The 27737-nt window shown below is 45.3% G+C and overlaps 1 protein-coding gene across 6 annotated transcripts in view; it reads right to left on the bottom strand.

The window, feature by feature from the left end:
- LOC147099704 (uncharacterized) overlaps nt 1-27737 on the bottom strand; it is a 171841-nt gene that overhangs the window by 93903 nt on the left and 50201 nt on the right. For 5 of the 6 annotated variants that reach the window (XM_085969099.1, XM_085969095.1, XM_085969096.1 and 2 more), the window contains 4 exons: nt 24105-24164; nt 14910-14968; nt 5065-5161; nt 1083-1229 (listed from right to left, as the gene is read on the bottom strand). In XM_085969099.1, coding sequence (XP_085825225.1) covers nt 1083-1229; nt 5065-5161; nt 14910-14968; nt 24105-24164 — 363 coding nt within the window. The remainder of the gene's footprint in view (nt 1-1082; nt 1230-5064; nt 5162-14909; nt 14969-24104; nt 24165-27737) is intronic. The other variant, XM_085969097.1, reaches the window with a different exon arrangement.

Raw genomic sequence — 27737 nt, 5'->3', positions numbered from 1 at the left:
GCCCCAGCTGAGACCAACCAACTCAGCCTTGACCAGGGTTTGAACCGGGAACCTTTTGCTCTGCACATTGGAGCTTGAACGCACTGCACCATGGAGTTGCAGAATGGAGATTTGTGACCCTAATTTCGCAGATGGTAAAATACCATCTCAGCCACCCCATTTTGGGAGGTGCCGTGAACAACAGATATTTCCCCATAGGAAGGAAAAATCAGAAAACCATCGCTCTAGACTGCTCTAATCTTATGAACTTTATAGTAACCAGTTATACATTGGTATTGTTGGATATGGAAATGTATCTCCAGACTATCTCCTCAGTCAAGGAAGGTGCATGGGAAGGGTAGACTTTACGGGGAAACAAAGAAATGAAATAACTTATTAAAAAATGCCACTTTCTCCAAACACTTAGGGTGAATTTCCACAGGGGTTCTTCCTCTCATCTGCCATAACCTTGGCAGAAGAACTGCAGAAACCCTGGAAAAACGACATAAATGCTGCTAGCGCCATTTTCCAGGGTTTCTGCCATTCTTCTGCCGTAGTTACAGTAGGCAAGTGGAAGAGCCCCTCTGGAAATTCAACCCCTTTATTTCTACTTTTTTCCTCTTCCCTTTCAACAATGTGGGCACAAGCACTCGATCAAGGCCTTTGTCAATGTTGCTCTATAATAAGCCTCCAGGAGAGGCATAAGAGCAAAGCAATAGTGACTGTGGGAAAGTTCCTACTTTTTTTTATCCATTCCTAGGATGTGGGCGTCACAGGCAAGGCCAGCATTTATTGCCCATCCCTAATTGCCCTTGAGCTTTGTTCCAGCAAAGAGCTTACAAAGGACTTACTTTCCCCCAATTTTCTCCCCTCACTCACTTACATTGGCATATGCATCCACAGGTGCTAGCAGCTCTCTAGTAGCTCATCCAAGTAGTTTTGTCTCTTGTGAAAGTCTATACAATGAGTGTGAGCAGGCTATCAGCTCAAGGGGGTGGGTAACAATGAAGAAGGACCTCAGCCAATCTCAACATCCACACGTGCACTTTCCAGTAGAGACCACTATAGTGAATAGGAGGATCAGAGGTGACAGTAATTCTTACCAGTTCCTCAGTGATTGCCTGAAAATCCATCCAGTTTAGTTGAGAACATATGTGATACAGAATGTCTTTGATTTGTCCTGCTGAGTCATGAAATGGCATCATGCCACACAGGGGTGTGGGTAAATTATTTGCAGCAAGGTCTGTCTTCTGCCAGGGGAATAAAAAGGAGATATATTTGTTGTGGCCTAGATACAAGATAGAGGTTAATCTGAGGCAGGGTGAAAACCTGCATCAGATCACGGCGATATAACTAACAACAATGTGATTGGGTATCATCGCATTGTAAACTGCTGCATTGATGATGTAAAATCAGCAATCAGATTCAGAGCCTATGCTTGCATTTATATTAATATAAAGGCAAAGTTCTGCACACATCTGGGTGGGGCGAGATTTTCTCCTCTCATCTCATGAACAAGATGGGGTAGATTTTCAACTTGCAAGGAAACTTTCATTTACTGATACCACTGAGAGAGCGAGTCTTTGGAATGCTGAGCTGATACAAGTTACTGTAAAAGTTCACAGAATGCAGGACATGAGGTAATGGTGCAGATGAGTGATAAAAGCAAGCCACTGTAACACAAAATTAGGAAGACCAGGGCTGATCACCGTACAACTGAGCTCAGCAACTGCACAACTGAGGTCTCTCGCAATCTTCGCATCATTGAGTTTGTTATCGATGAGTATCATTTCCTTTAATAAATCTATAAGCGAAAGTCTCTGCGTCTAGAGCTTTCATTCCAGACAAAGACAACAGGTTAAAATCGGGACGTGTGAGCAGTACAAGGTTTCAGTATATATTTATATAGCATACAAGATTCCAGTTTGTACATATACTCACACAACAGGAATGAAATTTGCTGATGTTACCAAGTTAGGGATCATGGCAAACTTGAGGAAGAATGAAGGATAGTTCCTGTTTCATTTCTGTCAAACTTTTGTCTCAACTTTTTTCTACTTTAATTTCTATGTACAGATTTATAATAGAAACTGCCTAAATAAACTTGTCACATTGTAAATGACACCCTCCCACCAGCTTCTTAATTCTGCATTTCCTAGCTCCTCAGCCGGTACTGGAGAAAATCTCCTATACTCCAACTAACTCTACTTATCTGCGTCCCAAACTGCGCTATGTTTTCCTATTTAACTAAGAAAGGACTTGTATTTATATACTGCCCTTTATGTCCTCAGGACATCCCAAAGAATAAAAACTTATGAAGTATAGTCACTGTTGTAATGTTGCAAAATGTAGCATCCCAGTTGTTCACAGCAAGATCCCTCAAACAGCAATGTGATAAATGACCAGATAATCTGTTTTAGTGATGTTGGTTGTGGGCTAAATGTTGGCCAGGTCATCAGGAGACCTCCCCTGCTCTTCTTCAAATAGTGTCATGGGATCTTTTATATCTCTCTGAGGGGCAGACAGGGCAGTTCTCCCTCAGTACTACAATGAAGTGCCAGTCTATATTATGTGCTCCAATCTCTGGACGGAGTGGTGCTACCACTGAACCAAGGCTGAGACTATAACAAAATCAAGGTATTATGTAAAAGCAATTATTATATTTTATATTATGTATAATAGATATACCCACGCATACACATTGTTATAAATCTCATCATTCATCAAGAAACTACTCGTGAAATAACACTGGACGGCCAGCTGGTGGCGCCACCCAAGGAGTATAAATACTCGGGCGTCGGCCCCAGCTTTCCAGTGACATTTTGTAAGACAAGGAACTAGTGAAGTACAACTAGACCTCCATGTTCTGAAACAAGTTGATTAAAGCCTTGCTTTATGCTCAAACCAAGTGTGTAGTGAGTTTTATTACGTCACACATATGTAAAGGTTTTAATGTATGTCATATTGTGCATGGTTTCAGTATATGTGGATACACATATGCTTAGCGAATTTACTCTTAAATGTTGTGACTGAATCAGCTTCAACCATCACTTGTGATAATATATTTCATATTCTGATAACCTATTACAGTGTACATGAAAAGAAAATTATTATAACCTCTGTCTTTAAGTTTCTAGCATTAATTGTAAATGTATGCTCCCGCATTACCAATTGTCAACTAGTGGAAAAAAAATCCTTTATTATTCATCCTTTCAAAATAATAGGATCATAGTATAGTACAGCACAGGAGGCGGCATTTCGGCACATCAAGTCTGCACCAGTTCTTTCAAAGAGCAATCAAGTTAGCCCACTCGCCCGCTCTTTCCCCATATCCCTGCAATTTTTTTCTCCTTCAAGTATTTATCCAATTCCCTTTTGAAGGCTACTGTATCTGTATCCACCACCCCATCAGGTAATGCATTCCAAATCCTAACCACTCGTTGTGTAAGAAAGTTTTTGCTCATGTCGCCTCTGGTTCTTTTGCCAATTACCTTAAATCTGTGCCCTCTCATTATCGACCCTTCAGCCATTGAAAATAGTTTCTCTTTATTTACTCTATCTAAATCCTTCATGATTTTAAACACCACTAGCAAATCTCCTCTTAGCCTTCTCTGCTCCAAGGAGAACAACCCTTTTGTTTTAACTTCTAGTTGACCCTTTAAGCATTTTTGCCATTCCTTTATTTTCTATTATATTGTTGTATTTGTTCCTTTATGGCCCCGAGTTTCTAACAATCTACTTGCTTTTGATGTGCTTAATAAAGCCTTTGTTATTACCTTTTACGTTGACTGCCAGTTATTTTCATACTCTCTCTTGGACCTCCTAAACACCCTTTCTGCATATCTTTTCTTTTCCTATTTCTCCTGGTCTTGCTCTGTGTTACTGACCTTAGTTTTATTTATGTTTCCTTAAACCTTATTTGTGACTTATTGCCCAAGATTGTAGTTGTATGTGTGCTTGGCCATCGCTACTCACTGTAAGCTTTTGGTGTATGATAACTTTCATGTGAGGATATTAACTATGTGTGTTATAAATGCACATTAATTAAGAAATAATTTATATTCAACTACTAGAAGATCCTGGCCTACGATTTCCAATTGGGGCCATCTCTGGTGGGCTGGCGTGGGACCTGGGAGTCAGCTGCACACTGGAGGTGGGCTCCACACCGGACTGGAGCTTATTATGGCAGGCCTCAGGGGCTGGCCACAGAGGGAGGAAAGGTAGTTGCCAAGGTTCCTAAAAAAACTTGCCACTTTTTTCATTAAACTTTTTGATGCAGGTCCCATGTCCAATGCATGCAATGCTCTCCATTTAACATTAAGTCCCTTTTGCTTCTCGTAGAACACTGGATATCAGTGCCTAACACCTGGGGTCCAGTGTTCAATCAAGGCAGGTGGTGAGAAATTTGTATGTGCCTACCCACATATGGGCAGGCAAATTTTATGCTGTCAGGCCCACCCTCCAGAGGGGAGATGGATTATGGCGGAGCGCATTTTCATCCATTTCCACCTGTCAGAAAACTGGAGGAACAATGTCAGAAAACCTAGGCCTTTGTGTCCCACAAAATGTGTTCTTTTAAGATTTCAGGTGCAAACTTTTCCTCCAAATTCCCAAATATTTCCCGGCTTTTGTCTCTGGGATGCTGACGGACCTGCTGTGTATTTCCATCATTTTCTGTTTTGTTGCAGTACTGTAGCTGATACTATTGTATTGAGCATAATTCAGTCATCAATACACAGGCAATTTCAGGAATGTAAAACTCATAATGGACATGTAAACTTTATGAAATATATAGACAACCAGTGCTCTGAAGCAAAGATATCTTCCTTTAGCTTTAGTCAACATCAGTCAAGTTACCTTCAACCACCATCTTCACAGAGATGCAATCTAACTGGTTTCAAACTGGATTATCAGTTTTTCCACTGGGCTGTGCAGAAAATAAACTGGACACCAAAGTCTGTGCAGCTGACTAGACATGAGAAATTGAGTCATGATCCCACCCCTTGGCCTGCCTCCTTTCGGTTCTGGGATTGACAAATATACAGGTCTGAATTGCTCTAACTGAGTTCTATACACAATTCCTACCTGCTGAATCTCTTCTATTTCTAGTTGTAGTGAGTGTTCTGGAGCTCTTACAGGAGCAGTGGGACTTTGTAATTCTACACTCTGCAGGCCACAGGCACTGTCATTAGGGAAAAGAAAGAGATAAATATTTTTTCAACAAAATTGAAGAGAAGAGCCTCTTTAATTCTCATGATATTTGAGTAATGAAGACCCAAATAAGTCACGTATGAGTGCTCTATTAATTATTCATCATGAACATGAATCTCTTAATAGATTTATTCTACAAGTATTTGTATTTACTCACTTGATTTTCAACTTAATTTGCTTTTCTGTGGAGGGAGCAGAGGAACTGCGATGTAAACTTGTCGTGCTGTAAATACACCCTCCCACCAGCGGAAGCTCTGCAATGCCACCACTGGTAGAAAGGTGCAACTGCATCACAACATGCCATTTCTATTACAAATGTGGATATAGAAATTTATCATGGAAATATAAAAATAAGGACCAAAACAGTAACATTAAAATGGGAACTGAATTATATCTCTGCTTCTTCACCTCCAATCAGGTTTCCATCCTGCCACAGCACTAATCATAGTCACAAATAACATCCTCTTGGACTATGGCCATGGTGCATTATCCCCCCTCATCCCCTCTGTAACCTTTGACACAGTCGACCACACCATTCTTCTCCAACACCTTTCCTCTGTTGCCTAGCTCAGTGGGATTGCTTTTGCTTGGTTCCACTCTTACCTATCCAATCGTAACCAACACATCTCCAGCAATGTTTTCTCTTCCTGCCCTTGCATTGTTACCTATAGAGTCCCCCAAGGATCCTTCCTTGGACTCCTCCTCTTCCTCATCTACATTATTCCCTTTGTTGACATTTTCTATTCCACAGGCATGGTAATAACACCCAGCTCCACATTTCTTGAGCCCTTCACCGCCTCTGTGTTGCCGATATCCAGTCTTGGATGACCTGAAATTTTCTCCAGTTAAACGTTGGGGAGACTGAACCTATCATCTTAAACCCCGCCACAAACGCTGTATACTTGCCATTAATTCCATGTCACTCCTTTCACGGCCTTGCCCCTTCCTATCTCTGCAACGTGTTCCAGCCCTCCAATGCCCCCTCCAAATTCTCTGTTCCTGACTCTGACCTTTTGTGCATTTACCCATTGCCCTACCATTGGTGGCCGTGTCTTCAGCCTTCTCAGCCACACACTCTGGAATTCCATCCCTACACTCTTCTGCCTCTCCAATTCTATCTTCCATTTTAAGGCTTTTCTTTAACCTACCTCTTGACCAAACTTTTGGTTATCCCTAATACTTCCTTCTTTGTCTGGCTGTCCTTTTTTGTCAGATTATACCTGTGAAGTGCCTTGGGACATTTTACTACATTAAAGTTGCTACATTAAAATGCAAGTTGTTATTGTTAAAGTAAAAGTTTTGTATTTCTGGTTCTCTTTCCTCCTCTTGTTCGTTTCTGCTTATCAATGTCCTCTTTTGCCTTCTTTCCTGTTCTTTTCTCCCTCTTCATTCTTTTGCCTCTATCTCTATTTTCTTACTGGAAGTTAGAGGAAAGATCCAGCCAGGGTTATAGGAAGGTTTTGGGTCACAGGTGGGGAGAGGATGATGGGTGGTGTGTAACAGGACTTCAGTGGAAAGCAATGCAAACGGAATGTGTTCAAGCACCTTGCCTGACACCTGGTCCAAGTCCTATATCCGTCTCCTTTCCTACTCCTTCCTTACACCCTTCGCTTCCGTTAGCTCCTTTACCCCTTCCCACTCACTCCCACACCTTGTGTATACTCCCCTCTCATTACATAGAATATACAGCACAGAAACAGGCCAGGTGGATATATATAGATAGATATACTTTCAATATAAAATGGGGAAGTACTTTGAAAAAATGTACACTCCATAAACTTTCTTTTGCTAAGACTATGTTTACTTTGTTGCCAGACTCAAATTTCAGTCACTCTATTCTGTAATGGCTCATCCAGTACTATGTAAATGCACCAAGTAACTCCACCCCACCGCACAGTCATTGTGGAGACGAAGTCCCATCTTCACACTGAGGACACCTTCCATCATGTTGTGTGGCACTACCACCGTGCTAAATGGGATAGATTCAGAACAGATCTAGCAGCTTGATATACCTATCAATTCGTCCAATAAAAAGCGACGAGTTAAGAACGTAACTAAAGGTTTTTATTGACTAAATAACAGAGCCCACCCTCGTGGGTGATCGGGTCCAACAAGGAGGAATACCAGCCAGTCGACTACCTTTATACCTGGGCAGGTAGGTGGAGCCATGGGCGGAGTCGGAGGTGGTCAGCCCAGGTATAACAGCGCGACAAGAGGCGACCTCGTATAGTGATACAACAGTGAGAACAGTGATAACAATACAACAGTGATAACTATAGTGTAACGATAGTGAACGATAAAAGTGGTTTACCACATTCACCCCTTGTTTAGATTTGAGTCCGGCGGGGTGAAGTGTACTACCAGTTCTGGTATGTCAGTCTGTCCGGAGGCCTCGTAAGCCTCTCCGATCGTCGCAGCGGCGGTGCTGCATTATCCGGTGTTAATGCTGGTGTCTGCGTGGTCGGCGAAGGCTCGTGGGGTTCCGGCATGCCGTCTACCTGGGCTGGAATTGGGGGGTGGTGGGGGGGGTAAAGGTGGTGTCTCCGGAGTGCCCGAGGGTGCGAGGTCTCGTAAGGAGACAGTGTCCTCCCGCCCGTCTGGGTAAGCCACGTAGGCGTACTGGGGGTTGGCGTGCAGGAGGTTCACCCTCTCGACCAGGGAGTCCGTTGGGAGGACTTCCTGCCAGCGGGAGGTTGGGAGGCCCTTAGACTTTAAGGCTAAGAGGACGGCCTTCCATACCGTCGCGTTCTCTCTTTCCACCTGGCCGTTCCCTCGGGGGTTGTAGCTGGTGGTCCTACTTGCTGCAATACCTCTCGCTAGTAGGAACTGACGGAGTTCCTCGCTCATGAAGGAGGAGCCCCGGTCACTATGTATATAGTTCGGGAACTCGAACAAGGCGAAGAGGTCGTTCAGGCACTTGATGACCGTGGTACTGGTCATGTCTGGGCAGGGGAAGGCAAAAGGGAAACGGGAGTACTCATCAACGATGTTGAGGAAGTACACATTGCGGTCAGATGACGGTAGAGGCCCCTTAAAGTCGATGCTCAGGCGCTCGAAGGGGCGGGTGGCCTTGATCAGGCTTGCTCTGTCCGGCCTATAGAAGTGCGGTTTGCACTCGGCGCAGGTCTGGCAGTTCCTGGTCATGGTCCTGACCTCCTCGATGGAGTAGGTCAGGTTGCGGGCCTTAATGAAATGGTAAAGTCTGGTGACCCCGGGGTGGCAGAGGTCGTTGTGGAGGGTCTGAAGTCTATCAATATGCGCGCTGGCGCATGTAATTCGTGAAAGAGCATCAGGGGGTTCGTTCAGCTTACCTGGCCGGTACAAGATATCATAATCGTAGGTGGATAGCTCAATTCTCCACCTCAATATCTTGTCATTCTTGATTTTGCCCCTCAGCTTGTTATTAAACATGAAAGCAACCGAACGTTGGTCGGTGAGGAGGGTAAATCTTTTGCCTGCCAGGTAATGCCTCCAGCGCCGTACCGCCTCCACAATTGCCTGGGCTTCCTTCTCGACCGACGAGTGTCGGATCTCGGGGCCCTGTAGGGTCCTTGAGAAGAAGGCCACCGGCCTCCCCTCCTGGTTAAGGGTAGCGGCTAGGGCGAAGTCGGATGCATCGCTCTCCACTTGGAAGGGGATGGACTCATCCACTGCGTGCATTGTGGCCTTGGCTATGTCTCCCTTGATGAGGGAGAAGGCCGCGCACGCTTCCTCCGTGAGGGGGAAGGATGTGGACTTCATGAGGGGTCTGGCTTTGTCCGCATAATTGGGCACCCATTGGGCATAGTAGGCGAAGAGCCCCAGGGTTCTCTTAAGTGCCTTAGGGCAGTGGGGGAGGGGTAGCTCCATGAGGGGGCGCATTCTTTCGGGGTCGGGGCCGATGAGTCCGTTCTCTACTACACAGCCAAGGATGGCAAGGCGCGAGGTGTTAAACACACATTTCTCCTTATTGTAGGTGAGGTTCAGCCGTTGGGCCGTACGGAGGAATTTCTCCAGATTCACGTCATGGTCCTGCCGGTCGCGGCCGCAGATGGTGACGTTATCTAGATAGGGGAATGTGGCCTGCAGTCCGTTCTGGTCAACCATCCGGTCCATCTCCCTTTGGAAGACCGAGACCCCGTTGGTGACACCGAAGGGGACCCTAAGGAAGTGGTATAGGCGCCCATTCGCCTCGAAGGCGGTGTACTGGCGGTCCTCGGGGTGGATAGGGAGTTGGTGGTAGGCCGAGTTAAGGTCGATGGTCGAGAATACGCGGTATTGTGCAATCTGATTGACCATGTCAGATATGCGGGGAAGGGGGTATGCGTCCAGCTGGGTGTATCTGTTTATGGTCTGGCTGTAGTCGATGACCAGGCGATTTTTATCGCCAGTCTTAACGACCACGACCTGGGCACGCCAGGGGCTGTTGCTCCCCTCGATAATGCCCTCTTTCAGGAGGCGCCGCACCTCAGAGCTAATGAAGGCTCTGTCCCCAGCGCTGTACCGCCTGCTCTTGGTAGCGACGGGTTTGCAGTCGGGGGTGAGGTTAGCGAACAGGGAAGGTGGCGGCACCTTGAGGGTGGATAGGCTGCAGGTGTTACGCGGTGGGCGGTTTAACATTCGCTGGTTGTCGACTGTGAGTGGGGGAAGGGGTCCACCGTATGCTAGGGTTACACTTTGGAGGTGGGATTGGAAGTCCAGCCCTAGTAGGACGGCAGCGCAGAGCTGGGGGAGGACGAGGAGTTTAAAATTTTTATACTCCGTACCCTTAACCGACAAGGTCACAACACAGTAGCCGCTAATGTCCGTGGCGTGGGACCTCGATGCCATCGAGATTCGGTTGCGCGTTGGCAGGACAGGGAGGGAGTAGTGGCTCACCGTGTCCGGGTGGATGAAGCTCTCCGTGCTTCCGCTGTCGAACAGGCAGGTCGTGGCGTGGCCGTTTACTTTGATGTCCATCATCGACTTGGACAGGTGGTGTGGGCGGGCTTGATCCAGAGTGACGGAGGCTAGTGTGTAGGTAAGCGAGTCGTTGTCGTCTGCGGGCGAGGCGGTCGTCGGGTCCGGGGGCCCGGTGGCAGTCGGGCGTGGTGGGTAAAATGGCGTCTCCCACGAGGTAGGACAAAATGGCGGAGAAGATGGCTGCCCCCATAACTCACATGAGGCACTATTGGGGTCGGTTGCCTTGATCAAAGATGGCCGCCCCATGACTCACGTGTGGGGATGCTGGCCTCAGTTGCCTTGAAAGAAGATGGCCGCCCCCACAGTTCACATGAGGCACTGCTGGCCTCTGAAGATCCGCTCCTGCAGGCCTTAGAGAAGTGGCCTTTCTTCCTGCAGGTTGAGCAGGTAGAGTTCCTGGCTGGGCAGCGCGACCTCGGGTGCTTCTCCTGGCCGCAAAAGAAGCAGCCGGCGGCCCGATCGCGGGTGCCCGATGTCGGAGCCGGTACCGGGGGTGGCGGTCCCGGTCGGGTCCGGGACGCCGACGCTGAGGTAGGTCCCGGGGGCGGCGCTGCGAAGGGTATTGCGGTAGGGGTCGGGCCCGAGTCCCAGGGTCGCGAGCAGTACCTGGAAAACGCCTCCTGGTCCTGATGGGCCACCTCTAGGGAGAGAGCGAGGGCTTCAGCTTTGTCCAGGTCGAGGTCTTTAGCTTCAAGCAGTCTTTGCCGTGAGTAGTCGGACCGTAGGCCTTTCACAAAGGCATCGCGGATATTATCTTCCGTATTTTCAACAGCCGTCACCGCTTTAAAGTCACAGTTCCTGCCGAGTGCTCTTAGCGCCCGTAAAAATTCAGCTACAGACTCTCCTGGCTGTTGCGGGCGGGATCTCAGGAGGTGCCTGGTGTACATGTAATTTACCGGGCTCCGGTACTGCTGTTTCAGTAGGTTGATAGCGGCCTCGTATGTAGTCATGTCCTGGATGAGTGCGTATACTCTTGGGCTCGCTTGGGCGTTCAGAACTCTTAGTTTGGATCTCTGAGGGACGCCGGATTCTTCCAGGTAGGATTCGAAGCAGTCCAGCCAGTGTTTGAAGTTGAGGGCTGAGTTTGCTGCCTGTGGGTTTAGATCCAGGTACGGTGGTTTGAGGGCTTGCAGCCAAGCCGGCTGGTGTGGCTGGTGTAGCCCGGTGTCTGAAAGCTGCTGTGGCTGTGCTTCTGGGAGGGCTTCTGGCTGGCCAGTAGTAGACATCTTTAAAATTTAGTCAATAAAATTGATATACCTATCAATTCGTCCAATAAAAAGCGACGAGCTAGGAACGTAACTAAAGGTTTTTATTGACTAAATAACAGAGCCCACCCTCGTGGGTGATCGGGTCCAACAAGGAGGAATACCAGCCAGTCGACTACCTTTATACCTGGGCAGGTAGGTGGAGCCATGGGCGGAGTCGGAGGTGGTCAGCCCAGGTATAACAGCGCGACAAGCGGCGACCTCGTATAGTGATACAACAGTGAGAACAGTGAGAACAATACAACAGTGATAACTATAGTGTAACGATAGTGAACGATAAAAGTGGTTTACCACACAGCTCAAAACTGGGCATCCATGAGGCACTCTGGGCCATCAGCAGCAGCAGAATTATATTCCACCACAATCTGTAACCTCATGGCCCGGCATATCCCTCACTACCATTACCATCAAGCCAGGGGATCAACCCTGCTTCAATAAGGAGTGTAGAAGAGCATGCCAGGAGCAGCACCAAGCGTACCTAAAAATACAGTGCCAACCTGGGGAAGATGCACCACAGGACTACAGGCATGCTAAAAAGCAGAAGCAGCATGCTATAGACAGAGCTAAGCGATCCCACAATCAACGATCAGATCAAAGCTCTGCAGTCCTACCACATCCAGTCGTGAATGGTGGTGGTCCATTAAACAACTAACAGGAAGAGGAGGCTCCATGAATATCCCCATCCTCAATGATGGTGGAGCCCAGCACGTGAGTGCAAAAGACAAGGCTGAAGCGTTTGCAAACATCTTCAGCCAGAAGTGCCAAGTGGATGATCCATATCGGGCACCTCCTGAAGTCCCCACCACCACAGAAGCCACTCTTAAGCCAATTCAATCTGCTCCACGTGGTATCAAGAAACGGCTGACTGCACTGGATACAGCAAAGGCTATTGGCCCCGACAACATCCCGGCTATCGTGCTGAAGACTTGTGCTCCAGAACTAGCCGCGCCTCTAGCCAAGCTGTTCCAGTACAGCTACAACACTGGCATCTATCCGACAATGTGGAAAACTGTCCAGGTATGTCCTGTCCACAAAAAGCAGGACAAATCCAATCCGGTCAATTACCTCCCCATCAGTCTACTCTCAATCATCAGCCAAGTGATGGAAGGTGTCGTCGACAGTGCTATCAAGCAGCACTTACTCACCAATAACCTGCTCAGTGATGCCCAGTTTGGGTTCCGCCAAGACCACTCGGCTCCAGACCTCATTACAGCCTTGGTCCAAACATGAACAAAAGAGCTGAATTCCAGAGGTGAGGCGAGAGTGACTGCCCTTGACATCAAGGCAGTATTTGACCGAGTGTGACATCAAGGATGCCCTTTGCTTTTTGTGGTATATATCAATGATTTGGACTTGAATGTAGGAAGTATGATTAAGAAGTTTGCAGATGATACAAAAATTGGCCGTGTGGTTGATAATGAAGAAGAAAGCTGCAGACTGCAGGAAGATATCAATGGACTGGTCAGGTAGGCAGAACAGTGGCAAATGGAATTCAATCTGGAGAAGTGTGAGGTAATGCATTTGGGGAGGGCTAACAAGGCAAGGGAATACACTATAAATGGTAGGACACTGAGAAGTGCAGAAGATCACAGGGACCTTGGAGTGCATGTTCACAGATCCCTGAAGGTAGCAGGACAAGTAGGTAAGATGGTTAAGAAGGCATACGGGATACTTGCCTTTATTAGCTGAGGCATAGAATATAAGAGCAGGGAGGTTATGCTTGAACTGTATAAAACACTATTTGGGCCGCATCTGGAATACTGCGTGCAGTTCTGGTCACCACATTACAGGAAGGATGTGATTGCACTAGAGGGAGTGCAGAGGAGATTTACGAGGATGTTGCCTGGGCTGGGGAATTTTAGCTATGAGGAGAGATTGGATAGGCTGGGGTTGCTTTCTTTGGTACAGAGGAGGCTGAGTGGAGACCTAATTGAAGCGTATAAAATTATGAGGGGCCTAGATAGAGTGGCTAGGAAGGACCTATTTCCCTTAGCAGAGGGGTCAATACCAGGGGGCATAGATTCAAAGTAATTGGTTGGAAATTTAGAGGGGATTTGAGGAGAAATGTTTTCACCCAGAGGGTGGTGGGGGTCTGGAACTCACTGCTTGAAAGGGTGGTAGAGACAGAGACCCTCATCACATTTAAAAAGTACTTGGATATGCACTTGAAGTGCCATAACCTACAAGGCTACGGACCAAGTGCTGGAAAGTGGGGTTAGGGTGGATAGATCTTTGTCTTGCACGGACAAGATAGGCTGAATGGCCTCCTTCTGTACTGTAAAATTCTATGAAGGTGCCCTAGTAAAACTGAAGTCAATGGGAATCGGGGGGAAAACTCTCCACTGGCTGGAGTCATACCTAGCACAAAGGAAGATGGTTGTGGTGGTTGGAGGTCAATCATCACAGCCCCAGGACATCACTGCAGGAGTTCCTCAGGGCAGTGTCCTAGGCCCAACCATCTTCAGCTGCTTCATCAATGACCTTCTCTCCATCATAAGGTCAGAAGTGGGGATGTTCACTGATGACTGCAGTGTTCTGTGTCTTTCGCAACTCCTCAGATAATGAAGCAGTCCATGCCCGCATGCAGCAAAACCTGGACGACATTCAGGCTTGGGTTGATGTGTGGTGCAAAATTTATCTGCCACCTAAGTGCCAGGCAATGACTATCTCCATAAAGCAAACGTCTAACCACCGTTCCTTGACATTCAACGTCATTACCATCGCCGAATCCCCCACCATCAATATCCTGGGGGTCACCATTGACCAGAAACATAACTGGACCAGTCACATAAATACTGTGGCAACAAGAGCAGGTCAGAAGCTAGGTATTCTGCGGCGAGTGTCTCACCTTCTGAGTCCCCAAAGCCTTTCCACCATCTACAAGGTACAAGTCAGAATGTGATGAAATACTGTCCACTTGCCTGGATGAGTGCAGCTCCAACAACACTCAAGAAGCTCGACATCATTCAAGACAAAGCAGCCCGCTTGATTGGCACCCCATCCACCACCTTAAACATTCAGTCCCTCCGCCACCAGCGTACCGTGGCTGCAGTATGTACCATCTACAAGATGCACTGCAGCAACTCGCCAAGGTTTCTTTGGCAGCACCTCCCAAACCCACGACCTCTACCACCTAGAAGGACAAGGGCAGCAGGCGCATGGGAACACCACCACCTCCAAGTTCCCCTCCAAGTCACACACCATCCTGACTTGGAAGTATATCACCGTTCCTTCATCGTCGCTGGGTTAAAATCCCGGAACTCCCTCCCTAACAGCACTGTGGGAGTACCTTCACCACACAGATTGCAGCGGTTCAAGAAGGCGGCTCACCACTACCTTCTCAAGGGCAACTAGGGATGGGCAATAAATGCTGGCCTTGCCAGCGACGCCCACATCCCATGAATGAATAACAAAAAGACCCCACCTTCAAGACAGATGAAAAAAACATCATGGCCAAAACTCTGGCCTTGTAGGACTTCCAAACCCTGATGTCTGTTAATATATTCAACTTACATTGACAAATCTTCACATGTGAGATGGTACTGTAATCTATTTATTTCTTCTTTCAATTCCTGTGTTGGGAAAAAAGCAAGAACATTTATTTAACACCAAGTTCACATATTAATCGTTCATTATTAATTTCCAAGAAAGTTATCTGGCACAGAATTCCATGGAGTAAACACAGGCAGGTTTCCAGTCACCGTGTATATTTTATTGTTTCTCTAACTGTGCAAGAGGGTTCAGGATCACAAGTGCTGGCTCCCATCAAGGCAATGGTGAACTCCACTGGCACAGGAGCTGGCACTAGGGATCCAGGATCCTCCCAGGAAATTTGTACGGTATATTATACTGCATATTATACTGCTTATTATGTCCCAATATTTGCATGTTGGACATGCTCATTGCTCAGGAGGTAGGTTAGAACTTAGAATTACAACCACTATGGTTCAATGAGTTTATCCAGCTAATAGCTGAGCAACACAGACCAGGAAGGTCCCCAATTCAACCCCTGGTTAGTGGTGAGTTAGCTGGTCTCAGCCAAGGTTGCAGTTTGGGTGCTACAATTGGCTTCAATATCCCTGGATTAGATGGAGGAAAAATTAGCCAGGGTTCTCACTTCTGATCACTACCTAGTGACTGTTGCTGGAATGTGTGTGGCATTGGATGAGGACAGCATCAGACTTGGCTTGAATGTTTCCACTGTTGAATATCCTGCAGACAGTCACTGTCTAGGTTCACACAACTGCATGGTCAATTTGGTGAGGTACCAGGGGGAACAGGCACTTTTGGAACTGTATCCCAGTAAGCTAGCAAGAAATATAAAAACAGACAGTAAGAGCTTCTACAGGTATATAAAAAGGAAGAGAGTAGCTAAAGTAAATGTTGGTTCCCTAGAGGATGTGTCTGGGGAATTAATAATGGGAAACAGGGAAATGGCAGAGACTTTAAACAAATATTTTGTATCGGTCTTCACGGTAGAAGACACTAAAAGCATCCCAATAATGGATAATCAAGGTGCTATTGGGGTGGGGGGGGGAACTTAAACAATCACTATCACTAGAGAAAAAGTACTAGGCAAACTAATGGAACTAAAGGTGGACAAGTCCCCTGGACCCAATGGCCTGCATCCTAGGGTCTTAAAAGAAGTGGATGCAGAGATAGTGGATGCATTGGTTGTAATGTACTAAAATTCCCTCGATTCTGGAGAGGTCCCAGTGGACAGGAAAACTGCAAATGTAATGCCCCTATTTAATAAAGGAGGGAGACAGACAGCAGGCAACTATAGACCAGTTAGCTTAACATCTGTCATTGGGAAAAATGTTGTAGTCCATCATTAAGGAAGTGGTAGCAGGACATTTAGAAAATCATAATATAGTCAAGCAGAGTCAGCATGGTTTTATGAAAGGAAAATCATGTTTGACAAATTTGCTGGAGTTCTTTGAGGCTGTAATGAGCAGGGTGGATAAAGGGGAACTAGTAGATGTAGTGTATTTGGATTTCCAGAAGGCATTCAATAAGGTGCCATATAAAAGGTTACTGCACAAGAGCTCACAGAGTTGGGGGTAACATATTACTGTAGCATGGATAGAGGATTGGCTAACTAACAGAAAAGAGAGTCGGGATAAGTGGATCATTTTCTGGTTGACAAACTGTAACTAGTGAGGTTCTGCAGGGATCAGTGCTGAGGCCTCAACTATTTACAATCTATATTAATGACTTGGATGAAGGTACCGAGTGTAATGTAGCCAAATTTGCTGATGATACAAAGATAGGTGGGAAAGCAAATTGTGTAGAGGACGCAAAGAATCTCCAAAGGAATATAGATAGACTAAGTGAGTCGGCAAAAATTTGGCAGATGGAGTATAATATGGGAAAATGTGAGGTTATCCACTTTGGTAGGAATAATAAAAGCTAATTATTATTTAAATGGGGAGAGATTACAAAATGCTGAGGTACAGAGGGATCTGGGGGTCCTTGTACATGAATCACAAAAAATTTGCATGCAGGTACAGCAAGTAATTAGGAAGGTAAATGGAATGTTGCCCTTTATTGCAAAGGGAATGGAGTACAAAAATAGGGAAGTCCTGTTACAACTGTACAGGGCGTTGGTGAGACCACACCTGGAGTATTGCATACAGTTTTGGTCTCATTTAAGGAAGGATATACTTGCATTGGAGGCAGTTCAGAGAAGGTTCACGAGGTTGATTCCAGAGATGAAGGGGTTGTTTTATGAAGAAGGGTTGAGCAGGTTGGGCCTATACTCATTGGAGTTTAGAAGAATGAGAGGGGATCTTATTGAAACATATAAGATTCTGAAGGGACTTGACAGGGTAGATGCAGAGAGGATGTTTCCCCTCGTGGTGGAATCTAGAACTAGGGGGCATAATTTCAGAATAAGGGGGCACCTATTTAAAACAGAAATGAGTAGGAATTTCTTCTCTCAGAGGGTCGTGAATCTTTGGAATTCTCTTCCCCAGAGAGCTGTGGAGGCTGGGTCATTGAATATATTTAAGGTGTAGACAGATTTTTCAATAGTAAGGCGTATTGATTTCTTATGTGGGTTCAATGACGAGACATTTATGAAGGAGAATGTCTTTTAATCTAAAGTTTGTTCAACTCTGGTTAACAGCCTTACAGGAGACACCATGCTAGAAATCCATCTAAAACGAAACTAAAACTAAACTGCTTGTCTCTGTCACATGCCCTCTGCTGGTCAGGCATAAGTAATCAATCAGGCAACTATGCTGGTAAGGCATCATAATCAAACAGGCAAATACCATCACTATTTGCTGATATCATTACATCTCCCTTTCTTAAAACAAAAGTATTTTACTTTTAACTAACAACATGTTTTCTTTGTATTAATCTGCATTTTAACTGTAACACTTAATGAACTTACATTATCATTATCAAGGTTTTTTAACCTTGCTTTGTGTGTTCACATGAAATATGTAAATACACTAGAACTTGAAGAAAGAATAAGATAACATTACTTCCTTCTATAATAGTCCTTAAATTTGCTCAATGAGTCTCTCAGGAGGCTTCACGTGTCTTGAGGATTTTCTGATTGATTGTCCTTGAATCTGAGTTGTTGCCTCCGATGATGATTTCTCAGCTGTGTGATTAGGTTGTTCAACAGTACCAGTCTTTTGACCTGCTGTGTGATCAGGTTGTTCAACAGTATCAGTCTTTTGACCTGCTGTGGCTGGTTCCCTGAGAAGATCCCGACGATTTCTTCGCAGAACAGCACCCTCATCTGTCTGAATGGTGTATGATCTTGGTTGAACTTCACTCAGGACAGTTCCCTTCTGAGTCCATGTGTTTGTTTTGTCTTTGAACCTTACTTGGTCACCAGTGTGGAGTTCAGGTGGGTTTTGTGTTCCTCTGTCATAGTAGTACTTTTGCTTTTCTTTCTGTTGTTCTTTGAACTTCCTCACTTTCTCCCCCTCTTTTGCTTTCAGGAGGTTCTCCGGGATGGGTAGGTTTGACCTTAGCCGACGTCCCATAAGGAGTTGGGCTGGTGACTTACCACACTCGAGCGGCGTTGTGCAGTATACAAGCATGCTTTGGTAGAAGTCAGTTCCACTGTCTTTTGCCTTGTACATCAGTCTTTTCACTGTCTGGACCGATTTTTCCACTAGTCCATTGGACTGTAGAAAGTGAGGACTTGACGTTGTGTGGACAAAGTCCCACTCTTTGGCAAAGTGTCGGAAACTTGCATTGTAAAACTGGGGTCCGTTGTCTGTGAAGACCTCGCTTGCCACGCCATGTCTGGAGAATATGGCTTTCATACATCTTATCACAGCATCTGCAGTGGTGGTGTACAGTCTACAAACCTCTGGATACAGGGAGTAATAGTCTGTGACTACAAGATAGTCCTTCCCTTGACATACAAATAGGTCAGCGCCTACCTTCTGGTAAGGTCTGTCTGGCGCTGGGTGTGGCTTTAGTGGTTCTACCGGATTGCTTGCTCGATATTTCAGGCATATTGTGCAGTTTGACACCTCATTTGTCACATCTTGGTTGATTCGTGGCCAGTACATCACCTCTCGTGCTCTTTTCTTACACTTTTCGATTCCCAGATGTCCTCCATGGATCCTTTTTAGCATCTCATTTCTCAGACTCTTTGGGATAACTATTTTACTTCCTTTGTAGATGATGTCTTCGACCTCTGATAGTTCCACCCTGCAGTTCCAGTACTCTGCTATGTCAGGTGAGCAGTCTTGCATCATGTTGGGCCATCCATCCAAGATGCTTTTCCTCAGTCGTCTCATTGTTTCATCTTTGATTGTCTCAGTCTTTATGAGCTCCATTTTTGCATCTGCTATGGGCAGTGCACTTGTGATCATGTCCACGTAGGCGTTCACTTTTTCATCCATTTTGGTGTTTGCGGGCTCACTTGGGTCAACAGCTCTGGACAACGTGTCTGCTGTATACATCAGCTTACCCGGTGTGTACGCAACATTCAGTGTATAGCGTTGCAGCCTGATCATCATTCTTTGTATTCTAAGCGGACAGCTATTTAGTGGCTTTTGGAACAATGCAATCAAGGGCTTATGGTCAGTCTCTACACTGATTGCTTGTCCTGCCACAAACTGCTGAAATCTTTCACAGGTGTATGTGATGCTGAGCAGCTCCTTTTCTATTTGAGCATATCACGTCTCCGCGTCTGTCATTGAGCGCGATGCATATGCAATAGGTTGCCAGTAGTCATATTTTTGCAGAAGAACGGCATCGAGCCCACTCTGTGATGCATCTGATGATATCTTGATGGGTCTCGCTGGGTCATAAAACCTCAGAACTGGTTCCTCTGTGAGCAGTTTCTTTAGATCGCTCCATGACTTCTCATGCTCATGATTCCATTCCCATTCTATGTTCGTTTCAGTTAGTCTTCTCAGTGGCGCCATCTTTTCTGAGAGGTTGGATATGAATTTACCCATGCAGTTGATCATTCCATTAAACCTCTGCACGTCCTTTTTGCATTGTGGCTTTGGCATATTCTCAATGGCGGACACCTTTCTGGGATCTGGTCTGATGCCCTCACTGCTAAGGATATCTCCTACGAATGTCAGTTCTGTCACCCCGAGCTGGCATTTCTCTCTTTTCAGCTTCAGGTTTGTTTTCCTTGTTGCTTCCAGCACTTTTTTCAGTCTCTCGTCATGCTCAGTTCTCGTGGTTCCCCATACTATGATGTCATCCATTGATGTATCAACTCCCTCCAGGTGCTCATAGATCATATGGATTGTTTTGTGATACACTTCAGGAGCTGAGGCAATGCCAAATGGTAACCTTAGGAATCTGTATCTGCCAAATGGACTGTTGAACGTGCACAGTCTTGAACTTGCCTCGTCCAATTTCATCTGCCAAAATCCTGATGATGCATCTAACTTGCTGAAATACTTTGCATTTGCAAACTGTGACATGATTTCCTCACGTGTAGGTAGCTTGAAGTGCTCTCTCTTTATTGCTCTGTTTAGATCTCTTGGATCCAGGCAAATTCTGAGCTTTCCATTCTTTTTGTCCACTACGACGAGGGAACTCACCCACTCAGTTGGCTCATCTATCTTCTGAATCACGTTCAGGCTTTCCATCCTGTCCAACTCTGCCTTCAGTTGCTTTTGAAGAGCAAACGGAACTTTTCTGCATGGATGTATGACCGTTGGCATACTTTTATCTACTCTGATCGTGTGTTCTCCTGGAAGGCAGCCTAGACCCTTAAATAGGTCGTTGTACTCTTTCATAAGTTCATCATAGTCTGTCTCTCCTTCGCTTTCCACAACGAGGACTCTCTTTACCAGGTTCAGTCTCTCACAGGCTTTTAAACCTAGCATGGCTTGCACATCCTTTGGCACCACGATTAATGCTAGTGTGTGCTCTCTGTCCTTGTGTGTTACTTTGTCAATGCATCTTCCTTTCACTGGTATACCAGTACCTGAGTATCCTGTCACTTTCACTTTTATTCCATGTATCTTTGGTCTGGGTCTAATTTTCTTAAAATCAGTCTCTGATATCACATTAACTTGTGCTCCAGTATCCAATTTAAATGGAATATGTATGTCATTCACTTTTAGTGTCAACATCCAGTCTCTTTTTTCTTCTTTGTTTTCAGACACAACATCTACATTGAACTCCTCTATCTCGCTTTCATCTACTGCATGGACCTTGCTTTGTTGCGCTTGGTTCTTACAGCAACAGGCATAATGGTTGTTTTTGTTGCAACTATTGCATTTTTTACCATATGCTGGACACTTTTTTGGTGGATGCTGTGTACCGCATCGACCACATGACTTTCGATTGCCCCTTTCATTTTTGTTCGCTGGCCACGCCTCTTTTTTCACATTGGCGCTCTTTTTGTTAAACGGTTTGTGTCCGTTCTTACTCACTGCATCCACGTTGCAGCTACTGTCACTGAACAGCTCCTTTGCCTGCGACTTCACAGTCTCTGTAGCCCTACACAGTGCTATGGCTTTTCCCAGGTCTAGATCTTGCTCTCTTAGCAGTCTTTCCCTTAGACCATTATCTGGAATACCACACACCAGTCTGTCTTTTATCAGCGAGTCTGTCAGTCCCCCAAATTCACATGTTTTGCTTCGGTTTCTCAGTTCAGTCACATACTTATCAATAGTCTCACCCGTTTTCTGTACGCATGTGAAAAATCTGTGCCTCTCAAACGTCACGTTAAGGTATGCAGTAGGCCTCAAACTGTTCCATTATTTTATCTAGCTTCATTTTGTCTCCATCAACAGCGAATGTGAAGTTATTATACACCTCCAGCGCTTCATCACCCACGACATGTAAGAACAGTGACGCTTTCATTCTATCACTTTTCTCCTCAGCTCCGATTGCTGATAAATACAACTCCAAACGTTGTTTGAACCTACTCCAATTTTCAGCCACATTACCTGTCAACTGAAGCTTCGCCGGTGGGTGTAAACCTTCCATTTTTTCACTTCGTTAGCTATTCTCCAATGGTAAGTAACGATGTTCTCTTTTGGCTTGCTAATATGTGGAGAGCTGATTTAACTTCAGATTTTTCCTCTTCATCTCTTACAATCACTTCTGACACCATGTATTGATTTCTTATGTGGGTTCAATGACGAGACATTTATGAAAGAGAATGTCTTTTAATCTAAAGTTTGTTCAACTCTGGTTAACAGCCTTACAGGAGACACCATGCTAGAAATCCATCTAAAACGAAACTAAAACTAATCTGCTTGTCTCTGTCACATGCCCTCTGCTGGTCAGGCATAAGTAATCAATCAGGCAACTATGCTGGTAAGGCATCATAATCAAACAGGCAAATACCATCACTATTTGCTGATATCATTACATAAGGGAGTCAAGGGTTATGGGGAGCGGGCAGGGAAGTGGAGTTGAGACCAAGATCAGATCAGCCATGATCTTACTGAATGGCGGAGCAGGCTCGAGGGGCCAAATGACCTACTCCTGCTCCTACGTCTTATGTTCTTATGTTTATTTAGCACTTTTAGGAGAGGAGAAAATTGATAGGAAGGAAACTGGCAAAAGAAACTTAGGAAAGTTTAAAACTCTATGGGCTAAAAATTTGGTTGCGTACTGTCCGTTGATTGGGTGCAATGGGTGCTGTTTTGGGTCAAAAATGGCGTCCAAGCAACATGTGCACACTACTGGTGGGGAGAGCGTTAGCGCGGGTGCTGGGAGTTTGTGCTGGAAGTATACAGAGTACGCAGATCATGACTTCAATCAGCATGCCCTCAAAGCTGGAGCTAACACACTCTCTTAACCTGCCACCGCTGTACGTGGATTCAGCAGCAGGAAGGCAGACCTGCAGCCTCAGTCCAGGGCGAGGACAGCATTGACAGTGACTGTAAAGGTGACCGTTGTAAGAAATCATGAATTGGAAGAAATTGTGAATTGTAAAAGAAATAATGGTTTTATAAAAGAAATGGGTTTGCCTAGCTCAGCAGCCAGTATAAGCTGATGATACAGAAGAATTCCAATCATGTCAGATAAGGAGTTGCACAAAGAGCTGAGGTTGTTTACAAGGGCATAACGCAGAGACAGGTCTTCATGTAGGCATAGCTAGGCCTGATAACAGGTCGAGTAAGGAGCCTTATGATAAACAAACTGTCTAGGAGAAAGTGCAAGATGTCCAAACAGGAGATAAGCAGAGGAATTACCTCACGAGTCTGGGAGGGGTCTGCCGTAGGTACCTATTCCTCTGTAATTGGACAATTGAATGGGTAAAAGTGATTAAACAAATGACTGATGCAAGGTATCCACCAGCCCACCGAAATAAGGTATATAAACAAATCAGCCTTGTGCATTCCCTTAGTGCCTGTCTTCCGTGTGCCTTTGCCTATTCTCGTGCTCCTATGCAATGCTACCCCAGTGACTGCAGCATGGCTGGTGGAAGGCTGCTGACTTTCAGTGGGGGATACTGCAGATGGCCTTGCAGGACGACCTCGAGCAGCTCTGGGCCTAATAGGCTCAGCTTCGGACTGCACCACCTCAGCATGGGTGGCAGCAGTCTGGGATGGCTGGCTGACAGGCAACAGCAAGGGCACCGGCGAAGCAGCAGTGGTGGGAAGGCGAATGCAGTCATCCTCCACAGAGCCACTGCCACTCCCCTGGGGTGGTGCCTCAGCAATCCTAGTAATCTGCTGGAGGAGATTGCTGGACTGCTGTGACACACTGCATGCCCCTTTCAACACTTCTTAACCACAGCCATGATAGCAGCAATCTGTGCTTGCATGGCAGCAAGCTGAGCTTCCATGACTTCAATCTGAGCTTCCATTGCAGCACTCAGACATTGGGTGGTTTCTGCTTGTGCTGCAATGGAATCTGAGGAGATCTGCTAATTTAAAAAAGCAATATAAGTTAAAAATAGTTTTCTACTTGGAATGAACACCAAACAAGTTTCCAAACTTAAAATAGGTCCATTTAAATCCATTGGGATGAAATCTAACACTCGGATGAAGAATCTCTACCAAAAATGTATTTTCTCTTCCCGATCCCGTTGGATCTGCTGTGTATTTCTAACATTTTCTGTTTTTCTTTTAGATAATGATCAAAAGTGTGGTTTTGGACATTCACAGGTCTGATTTAGACATCTGAACATGTCTCAAAACGTTTTAACAGCAAATATTGGTCCTGCTGTAAAATAAACATTTTCATTTCAGTTTTTTAAAGTGCTGATTGTTGCTTTGTGTCTTGGGTTATTTTTACCTTAATAATGTTACTGTATTCATCTACAGTTGATTTCAATTCCTCTGACTGGTTTATTTTCTGTAAAATAATAATACACAGCAGCCTCAGAAACCCAATGCTTTGGATGTCAAGGAACCTGTATCAGATCATTGCCACATTAAAACACTTCAAAACCTCTGAAATCTGCCCAAACTCAATTCAAGTCCCATGAATAAATCTTTGATTCTATTCTTTAACCTACAGATCCCTACATTGTTCTCCATTCCTGCTCTTATCTATTTAATACAGTATCATCTTAACATTCTTTCATGCTTTTTGTCTGATAAATATTCCTGGAACCCTCTGACAGATGTATTTAACAGTCTTACCACTGATTTGCTGAGATATGACATGTTTGAATCATAACTTTGGTACTAATACTACAGCTATTGAATCCTATCATTGGATCCAATATTCAGTTTTACAGATTCCTCTACATTTCTACTCCCTTTCCCCATTAGTAATTTATTTTGAGGGAGAAATTCAACTTGCATCCAAAACATGTCGAAGTCAGCGGAGCAACTGCTCTGCATGCCTGTCCATGCCGGCCTGAGATTCCACCCAAATTAGGCTTTGGGCCTCATTTAAATGCCTCTAGCAAGCTATAGGCACCCCAGCTCACCGGTTAAGTAGTGTGGGAAATTGGCTAGCTCTCACATAAAGGTCAGGTCTTGCTGGGTGGAGAGTGGCGATTCCGGAGAGGCATCGAATGCACTGGTGGCAGGCTGGAAACAGAAGATAGGAGCAGGAGTAGGCCATTTGGCCCCTCGAGCCTGCTCCGCCATTCAATGAGATCATGGCTGATCATCCAAATTCAGTACCCTGTTCCTGCCTTCTCCCCATATCCCTTGATCCCTTTAGCCTTAAGAAATATATCCAACTCCTTCTTCAATATATTTAATGAACTGGCCTCTACTGCCTTCTGTGGTAGAGAATTCCACAGGTTCACCACTCTCTGGGTGAAGAAATTCCTCCTCATCTCAGTCCTAAATGGCTTACCCCTTATCCTTAGACTATGACCCCTGGTTCTGGACTCCCCGGCCATCGGAAACATCCTTCCTGCATCTAGTCTCTCCAGGCCTGAGAGAATTTTATAGGTTTCGATGAGATCGCTCTCAATCTTCTAAACTCCAGTGAGTATAAGCCCAATCGACACAATCTCTCTTCATACGTCATTCCTGCCATCCCAGGTATCAGCCTGGTGAATCTTCGCTGCACGCCTTCCATGGCAAGAACGTCCTTCCTCAGATAAGGCGACCAAAACTGCACACAATACTCAAGGTGCGGTCTCACCAAGGCCCTCTACAACTGCAGCAAGACATCCTTGTTCCTGTACTCGAACACTCTTGCTACGAAGGCCAACATACCATTTGCCTTCTTAACCGCCTGCTGCACCTGCATGCTTACCTTCAGCGACTGGTGCACAAGAACACCCAGGTCTCTTTGCACTTCCCCTTCTCCCGATCTATTGCCATTCAAATAATAATCTGCCTTCCTGTTTTTGCCACCAAAGTGGATAACCTCACATTTATCCACATTATAGTGCATTTGCCATGTTTCTGCCCAATCACCCAACCTGTCCAAATCGTACTGGAGTTTCACGGCATCCTCCTCACAGCTTACCCTCCCGCCCAGCTTTGTGTCGTCTGCAAATTTGGAAATATTACATCCAATTCCCTCCTCCAGATCATTAATATATATTGTGAACAGCTGGGGTCCTAGGACCGATCCTTGCGGTACCCCACTAGTCACTGCCTGCCACTCGGAAAACGACCCGTTTATTCCAACTCTTTGCTTTCTATCCGCCAACCAGTTCTCTATCCAAGTCAATACCTTGCCCCCAATCCCATGTGCCTTAATTTTGCACGCTAATCTCTTATGCGGGACCTTATCTAAAGCCTTCTGAAAGTCCAAATACACCACATCCACTGGTTCTCCCTTATCTATTTTACCAGTTACATCCTCAAAAAATTCCAGTAGATTAGTCAAGCACGATTTACCTTTTGTAAATCCATGTTGACTTTGTCCGATCCTGTCACTGCTTTCCAAGTGCTCTGCTATTACATCTTTTATAATGGACTCTAGCATTTTCCCCACTACCGATGTCAGGCTTACCGGTCTATAATTCCCTGCTTTTTCTCTACCACCTTTTCTGAATAGTGGGGTAACATTAGCTACCCTCCAATCCATGGGTACTGTTCCAGAGTCTATCGAGTTCTGGAAGATGACCAGCAATGCATCTACTATTTCTAGGGCCACTTCCTTAAGTACCCTAGGATGTAGATTATCAGGTCCTGGGAATTTATCGGCCTTCAGTCCCATCAATTTTCCTAACACCATTTCCCTACAAATACTGATTTCTTTCAGTTCCACCCTTTCATCAGACCCTATGTTCCCCGGCATCTCTGGGAGGTTATTTGTGTCCTCCTTTGTGAAGACAGAACCAAAATATGTATTTAGTTGGTCTGCCATTTCTTTGTTCCCATTATAAATTCCCCTGATTCTGACTGCAAGGGACCTACGCTTGACTTCACCAATCTTTTTCTCTTCACATATCTGTAAAAGCTTTTACAGTTAGTTTTTATGTTCCCTGCAAGCTTACTCTCTTATTCTATTTTCCCCTTCTTAATAAATCCCTTTGCCCTCCTTCGTTGAATCCTAAACTGCTCCCAATCATCAGGATTATTGCTTTTTCTGGCCAATTTATATGTCCTCTCCTTGGATCTTATGCTATCCCTAATTTCCCTTGTTAGCCACAGTTGAGTCACCTTTTTTGTTTTATTTTTATGCCAAACTGGGATGAAAAAATTCTGTAGTTCATCCATTCGGTCTTTGAATGTTTGCCATTGCCTATCCACCGTCAACCCTATGAGTGACATTCCCCAATCAATCCTACCCAACTCGCGCCTCAGACCATCGTGGTTTCCTTTATTTAAATTTAGGACCCTAGTCTCTGAGTCAACTAGTTCATTCTCAATCTTAATGAAGAATTCGATCATATTATGATCGCTCCGACCCAAGGGGCCTCGTACAACAAGATTGCTAATTAATCCTTTCTCGTTACATAATACCCAGTCTAAGATGGCCTGATCTCTGGTTGGTTCCTCGACATATTGGTCCAGGAAACCATCCCGTAAACACTCCAGGAATTCCTCCTCCACATTATTGTTACTAATTTGGTTAGCCCAATCTATACGTAGATTAAAGTCACCCATGATGACTGCTGTGCCCTTATTGCAAGCTTCTTTAATTTCCCTTTTAATGCCATCCCCAACCTCCACCTTACTGTTTGGAGGTCTGTACACCACTCCCACTAACGTTTTCTGCCCCTTAGTATTTCTCAATTCTACCCATACAGATTCCACATCATCAGAGCTAATATCCTTCCTTACAATTGTGTTAATCCCTTCGTTAACCAGTAATGCTACCCCACATCCCTTTCCTTTTTGCCTATCTTTCCTGAATATCGAATACCCCTGGATGTTGAGTTCCCAGCCTTGGCCATCCTTGAGCCACGTTTCCGTAATCCCAACCAAATCATATTCGTTTACCTCTATTTGTGCAGCCAATTCAGCCACCTTATTACGAATGCTCCTCGCATTAAGACACAAA

Source organism: Somniosus microcephalus, chromosome 28, assembly GCF_052327205.1.
Source record: "Somniosus microcephalus isolate GS21.2 chromosome 28, FLI_Smic_1.0, whole genome shotgun sequence".
NCBI lineage: Eukaryota > Metazoa > Chordata > Chondrichthyes > Squaliformes > Somniosidae > Somniosus > Somniosus microcephalus.
Note: the sequence above shows the minus strand (reverse complement) of the source record. Positions and strands in the feature narration are given on the sequence as shown.